The following is a 20,313-nucleotide window of genomic DNA, read 5'->3' as shown; positions in this document are numbered from 1 at the left end:
TCAGAGAATAAAGAACAGTCAAGTAGAATGTGGCGGACAGTAATCTGGACGCCACAAGCACTGCAGATTGTGGGGTCCTCCCGCCGGAGTAAAAAACCACGCGTTAAGGGACTGTGTCCGATTCGGAGGCGAGTGAGGAGAACCTCATCCCGCCTGCATGACTGGTAGGACGTATGCCATGGCCGTGTGGTGGTCTTGACCAAACGCAGCTTATTTTCACCGACTGCCAGCCACTCCTCTTCCCATTGACGCATAACACGAAAACGCAAAAGGGAGGTAACAGCGTGGAGGGGGACGGCACATTCAACAACGTGAGGGAGGGAACATGCATCTTTGGCAGCCACATCCGCCAGTTCGTTTCCCCTAATACCCACGTGCCCCGGCACCCAGCAGAAAGAAACCTCCTTCCCCTGCCGTTGCAGGTGGAGTAGGGCATCGTGGATGTTCTGGACGACCGTATCCGCTGGGTACAAGTGTTGCATGGTCTGAAGGGCACTCAGGGAGTCAGAACAGATGAGAAACTTAAGACTGGGAACACATCTCATCCGCTCCAATGCCCGCAAGATCGCAAACAATTCGGCATCAAAGATGGTAAACTCCGCTGGAAGCCGTAACTTAAGGACTCGATCAGGGAAAACAACAGCACAACCAACACAGTTCCCCTGTTTAGAGCCATCCGTAAATACTGGTACATGGTCGGGATGCTGGTTTAAAATATCGTAAAATAAGGAGGTAAAAACAAAGGCAGGAGTGCAGCTCCTCCGGTACTCTGACAAGTCTAAAAGGACGCTGGGCCTCTGGAGCAACCAGGGAGGCAGACGGGTAAAACCCTGGAGTTGGGGTGCCACACGCTCCACACCAAGGGACTCGAGCAAATGCTTGGCACGAATCCCAAATGGTCTCGTTGCCCTGGGACGACTGGAAAAAGAAACGTTCCATAGGCGGTCGGGCAACAGTAGGGTACGCAGGGGAGGTAGGACAGGCAAGGAATTGACACACCCGTCGCACCATGAGGAGTTTCCGCCGGATGGCGAGCGGCGGTTCCCCTGCCTCAGCACACAGGTTGGGGATGGGATTGGTACGAAGGCCCCAGTGGCCAGCCTGATACCCTCATGGTGTACTGCGTCAAGGATCTTCAGATACGAAGGCCTCGCTGACCCAAACACGGTGCATCCATAGTCAAGACGCGACCAGACGAAAGCACTATAAAACTGCAGCAGACGCACCCGATGCTCCCCAGGACCGATGGCTCAGACACTTCAAAATATTCAGTTCAAAAAATGGCTCTGAGCACTATAGGACTTAACATCTATGGTCATCAGTCCCCTAGAACTCAGAACTACTTAAACCTAACTAACCTAAGGACATCACACAACACCCAGTCATCACGAGGCTGAGAAAATCCCTGACCCCGCCGGGAATCGAACCCGGGAACCCGTGCATGGGAAGTGAGAACGCTACCGCACGACCACGAGCTGCGGACAAAATATTCAGTGTCTTCAGGGCCCGCACCTTGAGGTCTTTAAGGTGCGGCAACCACGACAACATGGAATCAAAAGTGAGGCCCAGGAACCTCATAGTGTCTCTAAAAGGAAGAATGGTGTCCCTCAGACGCAATTCAGGGGAGGGAAAAGCACGTCGAGAACGATTAAAATGAACACACACACATTTGTCTGCAGAAAAGGTAAAACCCGTCTTCGCAGTCCATGCCTCTAATCGCTTTATCGTAAACTGCAGCTGCCGACTAGCAGTGACAAGACTGGAGGAAAAACCGAAAACAGCAAAATCGTCCACAAACGAGGAGCACTGGGCCGGACTCCGGATAGTGGACGTGATACTGTTAATGGCGATGGCAAAGAGGGTGACACTTAAAACGCTGCCCTGAGGAACACCATTCTGCTGCACGTACAAATCAGATAGCACATTACCAACCCGATATCGAAAGAGCCGGCGGGAAAGAAAGGACCGAATGAAGATGGGGAGATGGACACGATTGAGGATAAGGCGGCGCCAAGTAGTGTCATACGCCTTATTAATGTCAAAGAATACACCTAGACAATGCTGATTACGTAGAAAGGCCTGCTGGATGGCCGCCTCAAGCAGGGTCAAGTTGTCTATAGTTGAACGACATCTCCGAAAGCCACACTGAGAGTGGCTAAGGAGCTGCCTGGTCTCGAGCAGCCAAACCAGGCGACGGTTGACCATGCGTTCCAATGTCTTCCCAACACAGCTCGTCAAAGCAATACTCCGATAACTACTGGGATGCATTCGGTCCTTTCCCGGTTTGAGGAGGGGAATCAAAATCGCCTCCCTCCACGAGTCAGGGAACGTGCCGGATGACCATATCATATTAAAACAATTCAGGAGAACTTCCTTGGATGGCAGCAACAAGTGCTGCAGCATGCTGTACAGGATTTGATCATCACCTGGCGCAGTACCATGAGTCACAGACAGCGCCGAATCCAGTTCCCACACTGTGAAGGGGCAGTTGTAGGGTTCAGAATTTGGAGACCGGAAGTCCAAGTGATCCCTCTCGTTGGCAGTGCGGTAGTGGCAGAAATCTGGATCACAGTTAATATTGGCAGTAGATTCCGCAAAATGCATGGCCAGTGTCTGGGCAATGTCTCTCGGCGCCGTGAGTAGACAACCCTGATGCAGCAATGCCGTGACAGGTAGTTGGCTGCGTTTCCCGGAAATCCTCCTGATGGCTTCCCATACTTTCGTAGAACTAGTGGAGCGAGAGATGGAGTTCAAGAACGATTGCCATGACCGTCGTTTGCTCTCTTTAATCACTCGCCGCGCCTTGGCCCTTGCCACCCGAAAGGCCGCGAGATTGTCAGCTGAGGGACGGCACTTGAAGCGGCGCAGAGCTGCACGGCGGGCTCGGATGGCTGAGCGGCACTCAGTGGTCCACCAAGGGACATGACGCCTCTTGGGATGACATGAGGACCGTGGGATCGACAATTCAGCAGCATGGGAGATCACGGCTGTAACATGGTCGACCCATTCGTGGATGCTAGCACGGTGTTCCAAAACAGCTAAATGGCTGAAAAGTGTCCAGTCAGCTCTGCAGAGGTGCCACCTGGGCGGCACTGGTAATGCCACAGCCTCATCCAGGAGGCGAATCCAAAGGGGGAAGTGGTCACTAGAATGGAGGTCAGCGGCAACTTCCCACAGAGCAGAATCCGCGAGTGCTGGAGAGCAAAAGGAAAGGTCAATAGCTGACGACGACCCAGAAGCAGTACAGAAATGAGTGGGAGCACCAGAGTTGAGGATGCACAGTTCTTCGGACGCCATGAGGCTTTCCAGAACGCGACCCCTGGGGCAAGTAGTTGTGGAGCCCCATAATACATTATGAGCATTGAAGTCCCCCAGAAGGAGAAATGGGCGGGGGAGTTGGCTAATAAGGTCTGTGAGAGCCTCCGAGTCTATTGCATCCTGAGGCGGTAAATAAACGGAACAGATTGTGAGCCTCCGCCGCACAAGAAGGTCAACTGCAACTGCTTGCAAGTCCGTAACGAGAGGGAGTTCAGATGAGTGGTGCATCTCACGGACAAAAACCGCAACACCACCCTTTGCCCGTTTCCCCGTCAGATGATCTTTTCGATACACGGTATAGCCCCGTAAAGAAGGAGCATCAGTGGCCCGAAAATGTGTCTCTTGGAGACATAAGCACTAGGGGCGCTCTCGTACAAGGGGTTGTAATTCGGCCACATGCGTCCTGAACCCATTCAGGTTCCACTGTAATATGGGAGCCAGTGATCAGGGTGGCTGAATTTTCGCCCTGCCTCTGTGCTTAGGAGGAGAGCCCGTACTGGCCGGAGATTTATTCCTGGGGCGAGAATATCGCCCCCGGTCGACGTCACTGTCCATCAGCTCCGATAGCGTCCTAAAGGAGATGTCAGACAGTACGATGGCATCGGACTGACCCTGACTAGTCTCCTCAGGTGGCAAAACCTTCACCTTCGGCGTCTTCGTCTTGGGGGGCTTAGAATGCAGAACCTTGTCAACAGTTGGAGCTTTACTCGCCTGGGCAGAAGGCGCCATATGAGGAGGGGCAGGAAGTACCCCAATGTCAGCAACCACGGCCTTGTCCGACGTTGTGGGGAGAGCTGCAGGTTGCAAAACATCCGCAGCAGCACAAGTGCACTGGCAAACGCAGGTATTAGTGCTGACACTAGCAACCTATGTTTGTGTAGCAACAGTGGCCAACTGTACCGGTTTCTGCAGAGCGGAAGCGAAAGATGTTGTAAACACAGGAGGCTGCATGGCCTTAAAGAGCTTCTTGGCCTCACCATAGGGGATACGCTTAGATGTTTTGATCTCCTGTATCTTCCGTTCCTCTAGATAGATGGGGCAGACCCGGCTCCAGACAGGGTGACTCCCAGAGCAATTCGCGCACTTCACAGGCGATGAACAATCGGTTCCTTCATGGGCAGGCTGACCACATTTACCACAAGTGGCTATCCCATTGCACCCCAACGTAGTATGCCCAAAGCGCTGACATTTAAAACAGCGCATTGGGTTGGGGAAATATGGCCCTACTGACAAACGTAAGAAACCCGCTTTAAGATGCTCTGGAAGTCTCGGGCAATTGAACGTGAGAATAAACGAGACGGATTTGACTAGGTCCCCATCGACTCGTTTCATAATATGCTGCACGTCGACAATACCTTCGTCAGCCCACTCAGATTTCAACTCGTTCTTGGGGATATCCACCAAGTCCCTACATGTCACAACACCCTTACTATAGATCAAAGTGGAGTGGAACTCGGTCTCGATAGCGTACTCTCCGAGACAGGTTGCTTTCCGTATCGAAGTGACTTGACGGGAACTAGAAGTTTCAACTAACAGAGTCCCATTACGCAGTCGCTTCACAGATTTCAGTGTTCCTGCAATTCCCTCAAGACCCTTGTGGCTGTAAAAGGGAGAAACTCTCTCAAAGCTACCTTCCTTCCGTTTGACAATCAAAAACACACTCTGGTTATCAGCATGTGCTCTGTTACGACAGTCTGATAAATCTCTAGTAACACCAGGCGCTGGAGGACTCGCAGCACGAAGTCGCTTTTTCAATGGGGTGTGTTTTCCTACCAGTGGCCCATCCAATCCACTGGTAGGGGGAAATGTAGAGGTCGAAGGGTCCATTGTGGTCCCACGAGCAGCTAGGGAACTAAAGGTCCGCTCAGACAGTGTGTGTGTGTGTGTGGTTTGAGGTTTTCGGGCGCTAAACAGCGTGGTCATCAGCGCCCAAACGCATAGAAACAGGAACACAGGCAGTGAAGGGATGAAGACGGACACCGAACAGGGAGAACGGCTAAAAGACACGGACCTGACGCAGTTCCAAATCCTCACATACAGAGGCAAAACAAGAGGAGAAGAAACGCACTAAAACAGGAAAGGAAACACAAGGAAAAGAGAACAGAAATCGAAGTGAAACAAGTAGGTAATCGTGAGTGGCGGACCTCTTACCTAAAGCCTGGGTGAGCCAGTCACACAGCAGCACATTAAAATCCTCTTCCTAAAATCCGAGGCAACAAATTAGACAGGACACAAAACCGGAAGACCTTAACCACAGTCGTTGCGTCGCCTTGCAAAATAGAGGGCAAATCCGGTGGCAAGGAAACCACCGCCTTCTGGTCAGAGAATAAAGGATAGTCAAGTAAAATGTGGCGGGCCGTAATCTGGACGCCACAAGCACTGCAGATTGGGGGGTCCTCCCGCCGGAGTAAAAACCGTGCGTTAAAGGACTGTGCCCGATGCGGAGGCGAGTGAGGAGAACCTCATCCCGCCTGCATGACTGGTAGGACGTACGCCATGGCCGCGTGGTGGCCTTGACCAGACGCAGCTTATTTTCACCGACTGCCAGCCACTCCTCTTCTCGAGCCCCGCGTGCCTGAGTAAGTGATTGTGTCACCACGTGTAATTCGTTTTTCGATATCAACCTACGCTATCAACGAAAGAAAAAGTACAGGACTTCAGCACAACAAGAGCAAAAATTACCGTAAGTAAATTGTGCACCAAGTTTATAAATAAATAATGTTTTTAATGTATAAAGACAAAGCTGTAGAGACATACTACGTATACCATATTTCCAAAACGACCACAGAATACGCCGTATAAATAAAAGTGAAACACGTTCCATGAAAAGTAATCGTGATTGAAGTAAGCTTAAACAGTAAAACTAATAATGACTATTTATATCAGCTGTTATGTTGGCCTTGCAAACAAACATATTGCGAAAAAAAAGACGGACGAGTGCGAGAAGGGCTCGCGCTCTGGGGTATCGTTCACAATTATGTACGAGTAGATAGATAGCTTATCTGTAGGTTTTGATGAGTGAGTTTTCGACTATCAAAATATGTGACATTAATGACCTATCTTGTGATTGCATTGACTTCGAAGCTTGAATGTTTTACACCGCCAAGCAACGGTGGACTTTAGTTCAAATGGTTCAAATGGCTCTGAGCACTTTGGGACTTAACATCTGAGGTCATCAGTCCCCTAGAACTTAGAACTACTTAAACATAAATAACCTAAGGACATCACACACATCCATGCCCGAGGCAGGATTCGAACCTGTGACCGTAGCGGTCGCGAGGTTCCAGACTAAAGCGCCTAGAAAGGCTCGGCCACACCGGCCGGCGTAGACTTTAATATTTGACACCAATTTACACTTGATACCTCTACCGGTTCCTGAGAAAAAGCGGTCTTAACAGAAGAACAAGAAACTGATCCTATAAGAGTTCTATTTTTATCGACTGAGCTACGTTACCCTAAAAACGGCGTTTATTTACCCTGGGAGTGGTAGCATAGCAAGACGAAATGCTCCACGTTGCTACGTATCAAGCATCGTAAAACAGCTATCTTACAACACAATTTATACGTAAGGTTAAAAACTATATTTAAACGTTTTCTGATTTCTCATTGGGATAGATATTTCGGATTCCAGTCGCCACGGTGTCGTGACCTTATGTACACGAATACTGATAGTTGAAGCAGCTTCCATCGTGTTTTCATTAATAGGCTCTATTCCCTTCTCTTTGTCGACAATAAATTTGATGGAAATAACCGTCACACATAGACTTGAACGCGTTTTCTGTGAACTGCGCGATATAAAAACGTACCACATAACATTTTGGTGCTATTGTACCTCTAAAAAGCGTAGGAAGTACAACAACCGTCATCGTTTGAAAGCATTAACTTTGTTTACGTTACTTATATTCGACCGGCGGCCCTTGTCCTTCGCGTACAATGCCCTTTGGTGTGTCAAGAAGTTTAAATTCTCTGTATACGCCGCAGCCGGTTAAGAGATTTTCATGCTGTAACGTGACGTCAGACAAAATTAGATATCGGATTTCTTACCTGAAAAGGCACCTCCCATTTCTGCGTGTTCCGATACCACTGCGGACTGAGCCACACGCAGCAAGCTTCTGGCGCGCGGCAGTTTCCTCTGTTGAACTTCAGGAGTCTCAGATAGTGGTCTAATTGAAAGCTAGGTCATCGTGTCTCCATGGAATTTTCGCGGCGTGCCAGTACACTATGACTTGTGCTTTCTAATCTCCTGGCTCCACTGCACAGTACATTTTCTCGTTCCGCCGTTTTAGACGAGTAACGTTTGTAAGCAAGTCTCCGATGAGTTATCTCTCTAGCGCGATAATCATCGGTACAAGGCCGATATCAACGACCTTTACATAACGGCGCGCATCGGCTGTGTACGCTTGCTGCTGCATGTGCGTGACGTAGCATCGATACGGAACAGACGAACGGCGGTCTTATCGCAGTGGATGCCCAGCACTTTCCATTACATGCTGTAGTCCAGGCTACCGACTGCAGTACGAAACCACGGGAAAATATGCAATTAATCCTCTCCGAAATTAAGCTTCTGTTACCGAAAATAACGCTTGCAGTAGGGTGTAGTAACAGTGTTCAACGTCCATAGAGGATTGTGACAAAAGATATAAGCGGAATTACAATATGCAATAGTAGTAATAATAATAGTAGTAGTTTGATTCATCCGAGTATTATTTTTACAAGAATATTGGGCATTTTACGACATTACAATTTAAGAACAACAAAAATTACGTAACTCATACATATAGATATTTACATATTTGAATCGGTTATTTATGAAAGGGCTCTTGTTACTAAAAGAAAAGTGTTGGGAAATTTAAAAAAAAAAGACTTTTTTCCTGAGATTACTAAATACGATAAGTTTTTTATTCTAGTTATTTTGATTCTACAAACCGCTAGTAATTACGATGATTAAAAACAATTGTATTGTTTATATTGCATGATAGTGCCTATCAAAGTTGTCTGACAAGAATCCTTTCATAACTAAAGGGCTGACAGTAGCACATTCATAGAGACAAAGGTTAAAAAAAATGCAATGAATGATTGAGACTTTTTGAAGGCTATTTATTTTACACTAAACATTGTATACACAACTGAGATTGGCTGTAACAGATACATGAGAATGGGGTTTTAATAAACACAATGGCAAAGGTCCCGAGTTCGAGTCTCGGTCTGGCACACAGTTTTAATCTGCCAGGAAGTTTCAACACAGATTAACATTAATGTCTCATATAATTAAATTTCACAGTTCTTTTTCAACTTCGTCATAAAAGAAACCATGTTCCTCAGGGACGAACTGGACAAGATTCTTTAGATCATCCATTTTCTTTTTAGGAATAGGTATTCTTTCAGTGTATGCTTTGTGTGTGGGTAGAGAAAAAGATGAGTGTGTCGGGATAGCTAGTCTGAATGTCTTGTAGAGGATTCCATTAACAAAAGCTGATACTGTTTCTTTTCCTTTACTTGATTGCCGGAACGAGAATTCATGGTACTTAGAAATAGTAAAATATTCTCTTTTCCCTTCTTTTCAGATTTGGTTTCTTCTGAAGCAGTACTTTTATAGAACTGAGGCCACTATTTGTGAATATCCAAAATATTTTCTGTTTCTATCAAATCAACGCTAAACTTTGTATTGTACACCTTAATATCACTTTACATACTTCTTTTATTGTGTAATATCGGTCACGTTTCCCTACTTTTCTTTTGATAAAGCCAAAGACTCTGTTACAGGGCAGATGAAAGTGGCCCCTTAAGGGCGGTCTGTACACAATCTTTTTGAATCATCCACAGTCTGCCTCGGGCGTGGATGTGTGTGATGTCGTTAGGTTTAAGTAGTTTTAAGTTCTAGGGGACTGATGACCTCAGAAGTTAAGTCCCTTAGTGCTCAGAGCCATTTGAACCATTTCTTCCACTGTCTGTAAGAGGAAGTAGGAACCTAATAATTGTGTGTTATCACTGTACAGGTACAATTCATCAACATTTTGTGGTATATTATCATTGATATACCTCATTATAAAAGAGCAAACTTCATTGCTGCCATATCCTGCAAGCCGTTGGTGGTACAACTAAAAGGACGTTGTGTCAGTACTGCTGTTGTGGATACAAAATGGATAAACTGACAGCCTTCTAAGGTTACAGACATCCTGAACTGGGATTATGGGCAAAGAAATGTTTGCCATGTACTCAAAACACAAAAGCACAACATTATCATGTTCTGCACAGTATTGTTTTGTTTCACACAACGAAGTATAAAAGTTGTTACCCCGCTTTTTGTGCACGAGTAACTGTGCAACAGCTACTCGTTTTGCTGTATCATTAAGCTGAGGGTTTTTGATTCGCGTATTAAGCATCTCACATTGACAGCAAGTGTCAGTTTTGGGTCTTCCAAACCAGCAGTTAAAATGTTCGTTGAACACCTTATGATAAAGACTATGTTTTGCATCACCGTGATATTTTTCTAACAACTTGTTGTACATTTTCTTTATGTTAAGCCTTGCTTCCAAATATTGTATTTCTGTCGACGAGTAGTGACTAATTTTTAGGGAGAAAGACAGTGTGGTCTTTGATTTCGTCGGTATAATATTCTGGAAAAGTCTTACGGTTCTTATGTTGCCCTCTCAAATCTCCAAGCGACTCACCTTTTAAAATCAGCTTTTTCGGTCTCCTAACTTTAATATCCCCTATGGCATAAAAACTCAGAAACACTTTTTTGTAAACCTTAACTCGTTGTCTACCATCCATAACGAGAAACGTAAATCCGTTCACATGTTCAATAGAATGCGTAGGCTTGGCAAACTATTCTTTGTCATCTGTGTGATTATGTTTCAACCTAGACGTTCTACTTTTCACTGGATGGGCTTTTATAAAATTTGTTCATCTTTGCTTGCAAAGCTTCCGCCTCTGGTAAGAATGCCAATTTGGTCCTGCTCAGAAAACTTGTTGAAACATTTCATTCTGCACCTACAAAATGCAGAATACGTTAGTCCCATTGCGCTTAAAATCAGTTTAAAAATGTAAGACTTAAAGGTATAGGGTAATTGTAAGTTAGGGTTCACGTAGATCAACAAAACGCAATAAACTGAAGCATAACCTACAACACAAACCTATAGAACTGTCTAGATCTAAGGTATTTCAAGATAAATAAATCAAGTGTACGAGCATGGTGTCCCTGTTTTTAGTGCTTGAAAAATATTCCCTTTGTAATTAATATACTCATTACCACGGATTCTTGCATTTTTAATACGAATTACATCGTAGTTCTCGATCTTATGGTTACTTGGTGAGTACGAATGTATGTTGTAAAGCTATAAGTCAAACAGTAATGCACTGCAAGCAAGACTCAGTTTTTGCAGATATAAGTAACTTTCTTTTTGCTTTAATTAATTAGCTGTTGTAGGTATGACTATAACTATGCAATATAGAGTTAGCTATTTCAATGTTAATACAGATTGTCTACAACTTGCTTGTTGTTACTGTAGATCTTGACTCATTTGACATCTCTAAGGGTTCTCCATCTATAGTTTAATTTCGTTACAGATCAAATTTTGTGCTTTGTATAAGCAGCATAATAAATGACCTTCATATATGCAGAGAGACTCTTCTTTTAACCCTACACATTCACAAACAGAAGAAAATCTCAATTGTGAAAGGGAACTATTTCAAAATTCTTGCAGATATATTTCCATGAGTTGAGAGTTAAGAAGGATATTGGTCCTTGGATGTAAAAATTGATGAATTTTTGAGATGACATATTGTTAATATCTAGCTCAATACACAAGTATAAGCAACGTTTTGTAATACATTACGGTTCCTATTTTTATATCTTTTCGGTATCTGTACTGGATTAAGAGAAAGTCGGAAAATATATGCGCTAATTTTGTGTAAATACCTGACATTATGCACATAAAGGAATTTCCTTTCTTACAGAAGCATACTAAAACATTTCGCACATATTCTTGTCAAATCGTTAGAAAACTAATGGTGCGTGAGATACTGTTATTTCGTCTTCCACTGTCCGCAGATCGTGGTCTTGCGGTAGTGTTCTCGCTTCCCGCTTCCGGGGACCCGGGTTCGATTCCCGGCGGATTCAGGGATGTTCTCTGCCTAGTGATGTGTTCTTCATCATCATTGACACGCAAGTCGCCGAAGTGGCGTCAAATAAAAAGGACTTGCAATGCGGCGGCCCAACTTCCCCGCATGGGGCCTCCCGGCCAACACTGCCATACGATCATTTCATTTTGTTTCGTCTTCCACTCCTGTGGAAGAGGTGAACTACAAGAACTCACCGTGCAAAAAAGGAAAAATATATTCATTAAAGAACAGTGATTCTGTCGCTTGTTAAAAAGAGCTGTCAATACGTTTCAACTTGACCACATCTAAAAATGTTAACCATTGCATTATTACCAGGAATTTCAGAGAAACTAACTTAACTACACTACTACATGTGTAACGGTAGTATTACAGTTCGTTGGATTGCCAAAATCAGTGCTTGATTTCAGCTATAAATGAGAAAGCCTGTAACTGTCAGCTCCACTTCACACCGCGCGTAAAGACAGAACTCTGTTTTCTGCCCGAGTCACGTGACTTAGATGGTGATTTCAACCCTTAACAAGGCAGTGATACGGACATCGCGGTCTACGGTCTATGCTGCCGACTTACGCTGTACGTTGTTTTGAAGTCAGAGTGGGCGGGGCCTGCCACCATTTTAAGTAGACCAGAACACTAGAAGACTACTGTTTACGACTGCTTCTTGTTCATTATTTCTTTCGTACGCGCACAACAACTGTTTTAAATACTAAAAATTATAGAGCTTCGTGAATAATATAGTGTCAGGAAGGCAATTTTGAACGTTTCTCTGTTCTTGAATGCGTATTTGTTCTAGAAATACGGAACGTTTGGCCTCGTTAACGTAACTTGTTTTTTGCTACTGTATTTCGGATAACCAGAACAGAAGGAAGTGTTGTGACAAGCATTCTTTCGTAATCCATTAAGTCCACTTTTACTGTATTTGTATCGATAGCATACGAACTGGAACTCTGAAACTCTTGTTCGTTACATTTTCAGCTTTCATCTCGTATGCACAACGTGTTCTTTGATAGCCCGTACACGTGTGCAATGAGGAAGGAAGCAAGGCATGCTTTCGTATCTTGTGCGTGTCAACAAAGTGAATTATTATTGAAATGTCAAAGAAACAGAACTACATAGAGGTATACCTCCACGTATAATAGAATTCTTGTTTTATTGGATTGTCAGTGCATTAGTCTCACTGTAGTTTACCCATCTTCTCACTTTGAAATCTTACCTATGATGAGAGGCCAATAATAGCAACTTAAAGGATAAAGAAACGATATAATCTTTTTAAGATCTTCCAGCATGTGGAATACTATAAATGCGATTAAGGGAATGGTCTGAAACGCTTAAGATCCCTTAAAATTGATATTTAGCTTTAACAAGTGTTCGATAACTTTTAGTATTGATAGCCTGACCTGTATAAGATGTAGGGATACCTTTCCAGCAGTAGCCTATTTGCTTCTTTTCCCGGAATATTTCTCGCCAGTAACAGTCAGTTTTTCAGGAACAATAAAAAAAGCACAGTTGTAATGTACATCAACTATGGTCATCTGTTTGATTTTACTTTTTAGTTTCATTTTGATGTTTTCAAAGTACATGGTGTTATAATTAAAGTTAAACTTTCAAAACGCTGTAGAAATAACATCACTGGTCAGAATGACGTCAAATTGCAACGGAATATTATCGGAGGAGGAGGAGTAGGAAAACGTGTGGCAGAAGAAAAAAAACCATAGTGTGAAAATTGATCGATATGTGGTGCCGTATGTATCAGAATACGTAAATGAAAACGGTTGTCATGCGCACAACCCGATAAAGTTGGTACAAACACGCCAGGTACACGGCTTTTCCTCATTTCGTGTCTGCGACGTTCGCCATGACGGTCTCAATACTGGATTGCGCTCTACTTGTAAAGCTTTATCACAAAAATGATGACTATGCACACGTCGCTCTGAAGAAGTTCCGGACACTGAAGGATTTGAAAAAAAGGCGTTGGTCCGATGACCTCTGTGGGTCTGGAGAAAATAATTCGAAAATTCGATAAGACGGGTTGTTTTGGTGTGCAACCTGGTAGAGGGAGGAAACGAGTTGACTGGACGTCAGTGGAAGCAGTGGCCACAGCAGTGCAGGAGGAGACGAGTGGTGGTGTGCAAACGTGTAGTGCACGGAGGATTGCCCAAACATTGGCATACCCGTGAGCACGATACGTAAAATCCTACGGGACATTCTTCTTTGCTATCCATTCGAAATTACCCATGTGCACGAGTTGCTTCCTGTTGACCTGCCAGCAAGAGGGACCTTTGCTTTAGAATTTCTTTCTCGCATGGAATTGGACAATGATTGGCCGTGGAAGATTTTGTGGACAGACGAAGCCCACTTCCATCTGACAGGATATGTCAATATACAGAAATGTCTGATATGGGCAACGGATAATCCACCCGCAAATCAAACAGTACCACTTCATCATGAAAAGGTCACTGTCTGGTGCGGGTTTGCGGCATCACTTATCATAGGGACATATTTTTTCGAAGAGATAGGTGCATCCGGTCCTGTTACCTGTACCGTCACTGGTAAGCACTATGAGTGACTTTTGCGCAACCACGTCATTCCAGCTCTCTAACAGCGTGGATGGGATTATTTTTATGCCAGATGGCGCACCTCCGCACACTGAAAATCCAGTTAAGCAGCTGCTGAAGCGCCATTTCGGAAATGAGCCACCATTTCCCTACAGCTTGGCCGTCCGGATCGCCTGATCTTAATCCGTGTGACTTCTGGCTGTGGGGATATTCGAAAGATGTGTTCACATTCTGAATGTGAGTCCGGAAACATTTCGATCAGTTGTGGAACATGCTGTTTCTCGATTTCAACAAATTTTGCTTCAGTCACACGGAAATTAATAATGAGATTTGATTTTGATTGATACCTTTTATGCCCTTATTGGCCACAGGACTATTAAAATCGATGTGACTGATGCTTTTTATGCAGTTTTTGGCCTCAGGACAATTAAAAACAGAGTTTTCCCATCCGATGTGATACGACCTTGCCGTGATGGATAGGTTTATGTAACTAACAGTAGCACACCTGTACAGTCATCCACACTGATTAGTACAGCTGGTTTAACGTCAAACGTACACCTTAGGAATTGATCTATGATTCATTTGTAGTCGACTACTATTAAATTATGACACTTACAGCGCCATCTATTGCTACACTTTGTAACTATTTTTTTTCTGCCATACTTTTTCCCCCTTCTCCGATAATATTTCACTGGAATTTGACGTCATTCTGACCAGTCGTGTTATTTCTACAACGGTTTGAAAGTTTAATTATAATCACCGTGTATATAAATCGGTACCATATTTTATGATATACCAGTAGTTACTTAGTTTCGTTTTCCATAGTCTCACTTGCACGATGAATCGTAATGATATGGAACGGGTCATTATATACGGCCAACTTTTTTTAAATATGCTTCCACGCTGATCATTTTAGTTTTTTTCGTTTTTTAATTAAATACAGACATGTTAGTAATTCCTACCCATTATCATTTACATATTACAGCTATAACAGTCTTCCGCGGAATAAGAGGAGTTAACAAAGACAAACATTTTTAGTTTAGTTTCAAAATTTACTTTGCCGTGTGTCAGCCATTTAATATCAATGGTTAAGTGATCAAAAATTTTGGTTGCAGCAATGTGAATTCCTGTTTGTGCTACAGGCAACTTTAATGTGGCGTAATGAAAGTCATTTTTTCCTTCTGGTGTTGTAATTACGTACATCATCGTTCCTGTTGAAGCGCAGTGGATTATTTACAACGAACTTCAAATGGATCAAATGGCTCTGAGCACTATGGGATTCAACTGCTGAGGTCATTAGTCCCCTAGAACTTAGAACTAGTTAAGCCTAACTAACCTAAGGACATCACAAACATCCATGCCCGAGGCAGGATTCGAACCTGCGACCGTAGCGGTCTTGCGGTTCCAGACTGCAGCGCCTTTAACAGCATGGCCACTTCGGCCGGCGCACAACGAACTTCATGAAGGAATAACTATACAGTGAAACGGATAGATTGCTACTCACACGCAGAGCGCAAGGCAGGCACGACAAAAAGAGTGTTCACATAAATTTTCAGCCAAAGTCTTTTTCAGAAAGGAAGCACAGCACACATACATATTTATACAATTATACACACAAAACTCACGCGCATATGACCGCTCTCTCCGGCTGTCCTAGTCAGGATCTTTTTCAAAGGGCGAGGAAATGTGAAAAATGAATAATAATTATCGGCGAGAGGAATTTAGGGCATCAAAAGCTGCCCCAACAATCAGAGCGGTTACGTAGCCCTGTGTAGGAGACGAGGCCGTTGATAAAGTGTGGCTCGGATGTCTGAGCGTTTGAGACTTTGAAGATGTACTGTCACCCTTTAGATACCACTAAGTCGTAGGAGATATACTGTACGCTGTATTAGCCCTGCAATACGTGGGTGAAAATGCCACATAGATCATTCTCGTAATACTACAGTAAGTTGTCCTGACAAAACCTTGTCTACACTCAACGGCGTTATCTGTTCAAATGGCTCTGAGCACTGTGGGACTTAACTTCTGTGGTCATCAGTCCCCTAGAACTTAGAACTACTTAAACCTAACTAACCTAAGGACATCACACACATCCATGCCCGAGGCAGGATTCGAACCTGCGATCGTAGGAGCGTTATCTGTGTGACGAAATAATCGTCTGTACTAACACTACGATGTGACGTCAGATTTGATATTCAGCTTCTCACGCTATAAATTACACTACACGACATCACTATGTATGAAAGAATGGACACTAACACTTTTCGTGGTATAATGAGTCAGTGGTAGCTATCTGGATATTAATTACATAAACGCGTCTATCAGGGATCACTAGGTTCGACAGATAAACAACTACCAAAGCTAGTATCAATAACCAGGAAAATAATAAATGCGAGAGCCTACGGGGAGTAGGGCTGATGTATTTACTTTGCCAATAACAGCAATCTGCAGTGAAGTTTACCCTGTATACTCTGAGAACACTACCAAAACACTTTTTCAACAACGTGGATACCAGAAACGATAGCTTTCGTATATAAGCGATAAATACGTCATAAACATCCGTTGCTCTTGTAGTTCCTCCTTTTTTAAAGCTTCGACTAATAATTGTGTATACACACGATCAGTGTGAACTGCTTATGTCTCGTTGTCAATCAACGATAACCTCGATAAGTAGCTCCTAGCTGCAACAATATCCTTGACTATGATGAAATTTTATCCTAATAAACTATTTCGCTAATCTCAGCTTTTCAGAATTAAATAGAATAACTTTTTATCTATAATTTATCACTCTTCCATAATACGCAAACTTGCTTTTCCAGTCTAAAGATTAATTACCTTTCTTTTCGTTGCAACTCGATCACTGACAAATGCTATTCCTTCTCTTTAATTTTCTGAACTTCGCTTTTACCAATATTCCAGTCTTAATTTATTGGCCTTTGGATTTACTTTATTTCGAAAAGATATATTCAAGATATTACTCTGCTTTCAAACAAGCCTTGGGTTATTTTTTTTCTTTTAATAGTTTGGGGGTAAAGGACAAGTCAGGTACTGACTTTTTCCAGTTTACAACTGGTTCCTTTATTTCCTGCAATTACACCATCCACAGGTATGAGTCAACGTTTTATTGATGTTGCTTCTCTATTCTGAGTCCTACTAAGCGGAAATGTAGTTAACAAAGAAACAAAAAACCTGAGTGTCACCACCACTTTTCAGCTATAGGAATTTCAAATAATCAGGCAAAGCTGAACGATTTCAGGTGTTGACTTCCGCGACCCACTAATATTTTAAACTCAAAACACAGCACTCGATTATCAGTTTCAGAAAGAGTTAGCGTGTTCTCTTGTAAATGATTCTCCATTTATCGTTTAGGGTCAAGGGGGAAAGCCATCATATTCTCAGTAAACTTCTGACTGTTTCTCAATAAATAAATATTACGTAGGACGACCGTTCTCTTTAATACAGACTACACATTCAGTGCGTCCAATGAGATTTCCGGAGTTTACTACACTGCGACGCTCACGCCGAAGTCACACATTCAATCCTAACCAAATATCGCTAAGTCACTACCCCGCGGTGCTTGCGTACACCTTTTCAACCACAATAATGCAATGCAACGCTTCTATCCCTCAGTGCGTGTTTTAATCCTGAACCACAAAATAACTAAACGACCGCACGTGAACGCGTCTTTTCACATACACCATCTAAGCCTACCATCGCGTGGCAGTTAAGCAGCGCAACGCAACATTAATCTCACACTTCAATAAGTTGGAGATTTTCCTATATCTACACTATACCAAATTGGGCGAAATAATCATTTTCTACACCAGCCGATAATGTGTTTCTAAATAACTGCTTCATAAAAATATAAGAAAACTATACAAACAACTTAATTTCTTCATTCTTCTAGCACACAAAAATCGATAACAAGTTGAGGTGTTCCAAGTGATGCGCTTTTTTTCTGGCTGAAGCCGGTGTGGCGCATTACAAAGGAAATGAATAACACAGGAAAGAAGGGATAGAAAGGACACTGAGGAAAGTAAGACAAACCTAAAATCTAATGACAGAAATAAAACCATTAAAAAAAAGTAAACAGTGCAGCAATAATGAATGTACCCTTACGAATGAAATGTGATTCTTTTAAACTTTATATTACGATCGGTTCGATTAGTGCACCCATAAACACCGCAGGCTGGCATTTTTGATGAAACAGCTACGTCTGCATACAGTCAAAGCACCACCCAACACTGTCGTAATGGGGCACGGGCACGTCAGTGACGTCACGGGAAGTACCCAATCACCGCAGTTGGGCTATTTAACATGGCGGACATCGGCTTCAAGTTTGTGACATAATGACACTTCCCTTCTTTTTTTACCTCCATGGTGTTACTCTAGGAGTTTCGGTCCTGTAGGAAAATTAATATCTTTGCATAGCTTTATGAACGGAGAGACATTTGAGGAGCAACTGAGTTCAAGGAGAGACGAGGACTTGTGCTAATGTCGCGGTAGTGTTTGCAGAATTAAGCTGTCGAAAAGTTCTGAGAAAGAGCTGTTTATTAGTGGTAGAAGGAGTAGAACTTTTCTGAGGAATATTGGTCATTGAATTTGTAAGGCGGAGAATGTAATACAAGAAGATGGGAGAAGGAGATGAGAGAAGTTTGAAAGAAAGAAGACTCTGGAATATTTATCATAGAACACACCAAGGAGACTTACAATATATCACAGAAACAGAACTCTTCAAAGACAACAGCAAGCGAGCTTTGAAAATTGTGCTGCACTACAGTTCATTACGAGCAGTCTAGTAAAAGTTGTCTACATGTTATTGTTAATTAGACAGACTTTTAGATACTTTGCGTTGCAGCTACGAGTGAAACAGACTACTACGGGTAAAACGGACTGTCGTCATTTGTAGCAGTGAACTGTGTATTGTCTGATCCAGAATCCTCAAAATTGTATCTAAATATGTGTGTGGGCCGAGCTTCTAAACAATTTAATTTTGTGATGTGTAAATAAATGGGCAAACTGCACGACAAAGTTCATACTCAACTAGCCGTCCACTGCTGTTTATGAAAAGCAATGGTCATAGTACACGGATGCATAGTTTCGCTGCGATATATACTGATAAAATTTTCTCGGGCTTGCAGCCGCGTCCAGTGCTTTAAAATCCACAAGCTTTCGGCCGAGTTCTCCTCGGCCATTGACAATGGCCGAGGAGAACTCGGCCGAAATCTCGTGATTCTTAAACCACTGGACGCGGCTGGGAGCGCGAGAAAATTTTATCATTGTTCATAATATTCAGTTAAACCGATCTGTCCCCTCCCGTTGCGTTTCGAACAGCGAAAGTTTATTTTATGGTTTATTTTGACAGTGTGACACTTCGGAGCAGACGCAATGAGCGTTATTTAATTTTCAGCATAATTTTCTCTTAGTCATTAGATTTTCATCGCCATATTGCCGCCAAGTCAGCGATCATCGAGACAACGGAGCCTCGGCACCAGAGATCTTGGAGCAGTTGTCTTAGGTAGGAAGCTGTAGAATACACATCTTTGCAATTTCACTGTCGACTGCCAACCGACATTTCACTGCTGTGGAGCATCAACACAAACTCCAAATGACAAATACTGTTAAAGAGCGTTACATAGGCTCCAATTAGTTTTCGACTTACGGTTTAACAGTTGTCCTCTAGTAACACATCAAATGGAAATTACATTTGACAGTAAGAGACTAGATCGATATCAGAACTTTACGTAGTTTTACATAACAAAGTGTGTTGACGTAACGATTTATGCAGAGGACGTTGGTTTTCTATTACTTCGCTACTTTGTGGTAATTCCAAAGCTAATATTTAGCAACGACATTCCGAAGATAAAGATTAAATAATTTTTGTTCTATTAACACTGTCAACTCACGTGATTACAGATAGTGCTCCTGATGCAAAATAGGCATTTTTAATCAGTCAAAAACGACTTGAAGTCGAAGAGACGTGATATTTACTGGTATTAAGAAAAACTTCGAGGGGAGGACCCACGAATGTAACATTTTTCACACAACCTGTTTATTTGGTTGGTTCAAATGGCTCAGAGCACTATGCGACTTAACTTCTGAGGTCATCAGTCGCCTAGAACTTAGAACTAATTAAACGTAACTAACCTAAGGACATCACACACAACCATGCCCGAGGCAGGATTCGAACCTGCGACCGTAGAGGTCACGCGGTTCCAGACTGAAGCGGCTACAACCGCACGGCCACACCGGCCGGCCCTGTTTATTTAACAGCATATAATCATAATTTTGTTTTCTTTACAAATTAACAAATTTGTGA

At 43.2% G+C, this 20,313-nt stretch overlaps 1 protein-coding gene across 1 annotated transcript in view; it reads right to left on the bottom strand.

The window, feature by feature from the left end:
• LOC126161530 (UDP-glucosyltransferase 2-like) overlaps nucleotides 1-7,559 on the bottom strand; it is a 113,522-nt gene extending 105,963 nt beyond the window's left edge. Inside the window, exon 1 of the mRNA XM_049917450.1 lies at nucleotides 7,363-7,559. Within this exon, the coding sequence (XP_049773407.1) occupies nucleotides 7,363-7,381 (19 nt within the window). The 5' untranslated portion in view covers nucleotides 7,382-7,559. The remainder of the gene's footprint in view (nucleotides 1-7,362) is intronic.
• Between the last annotated feature and the right edge of the window lie 12,754 nt (nucleotides 7,560-20,313).

This window comes from Schistocerca cancellata, chromosome 2, assembly GCF_023864275.1.
Source record: "Schistocerca cancellata isolate TAMUIC-IGC-003103 chromosome 2, iqSchCanc2.1, whole genome shotgun sequence".
NCBI lineage: Eukaryota > Metazoa > Arthropoda > Insecta > Orthoptera > Acrididae > Schistocerca > Schistocerca cancellata.
Note: the sequence above shows the minus strand (reverse complement) of the source record. Positions and strands in the feature narration are given on the sequence as shown.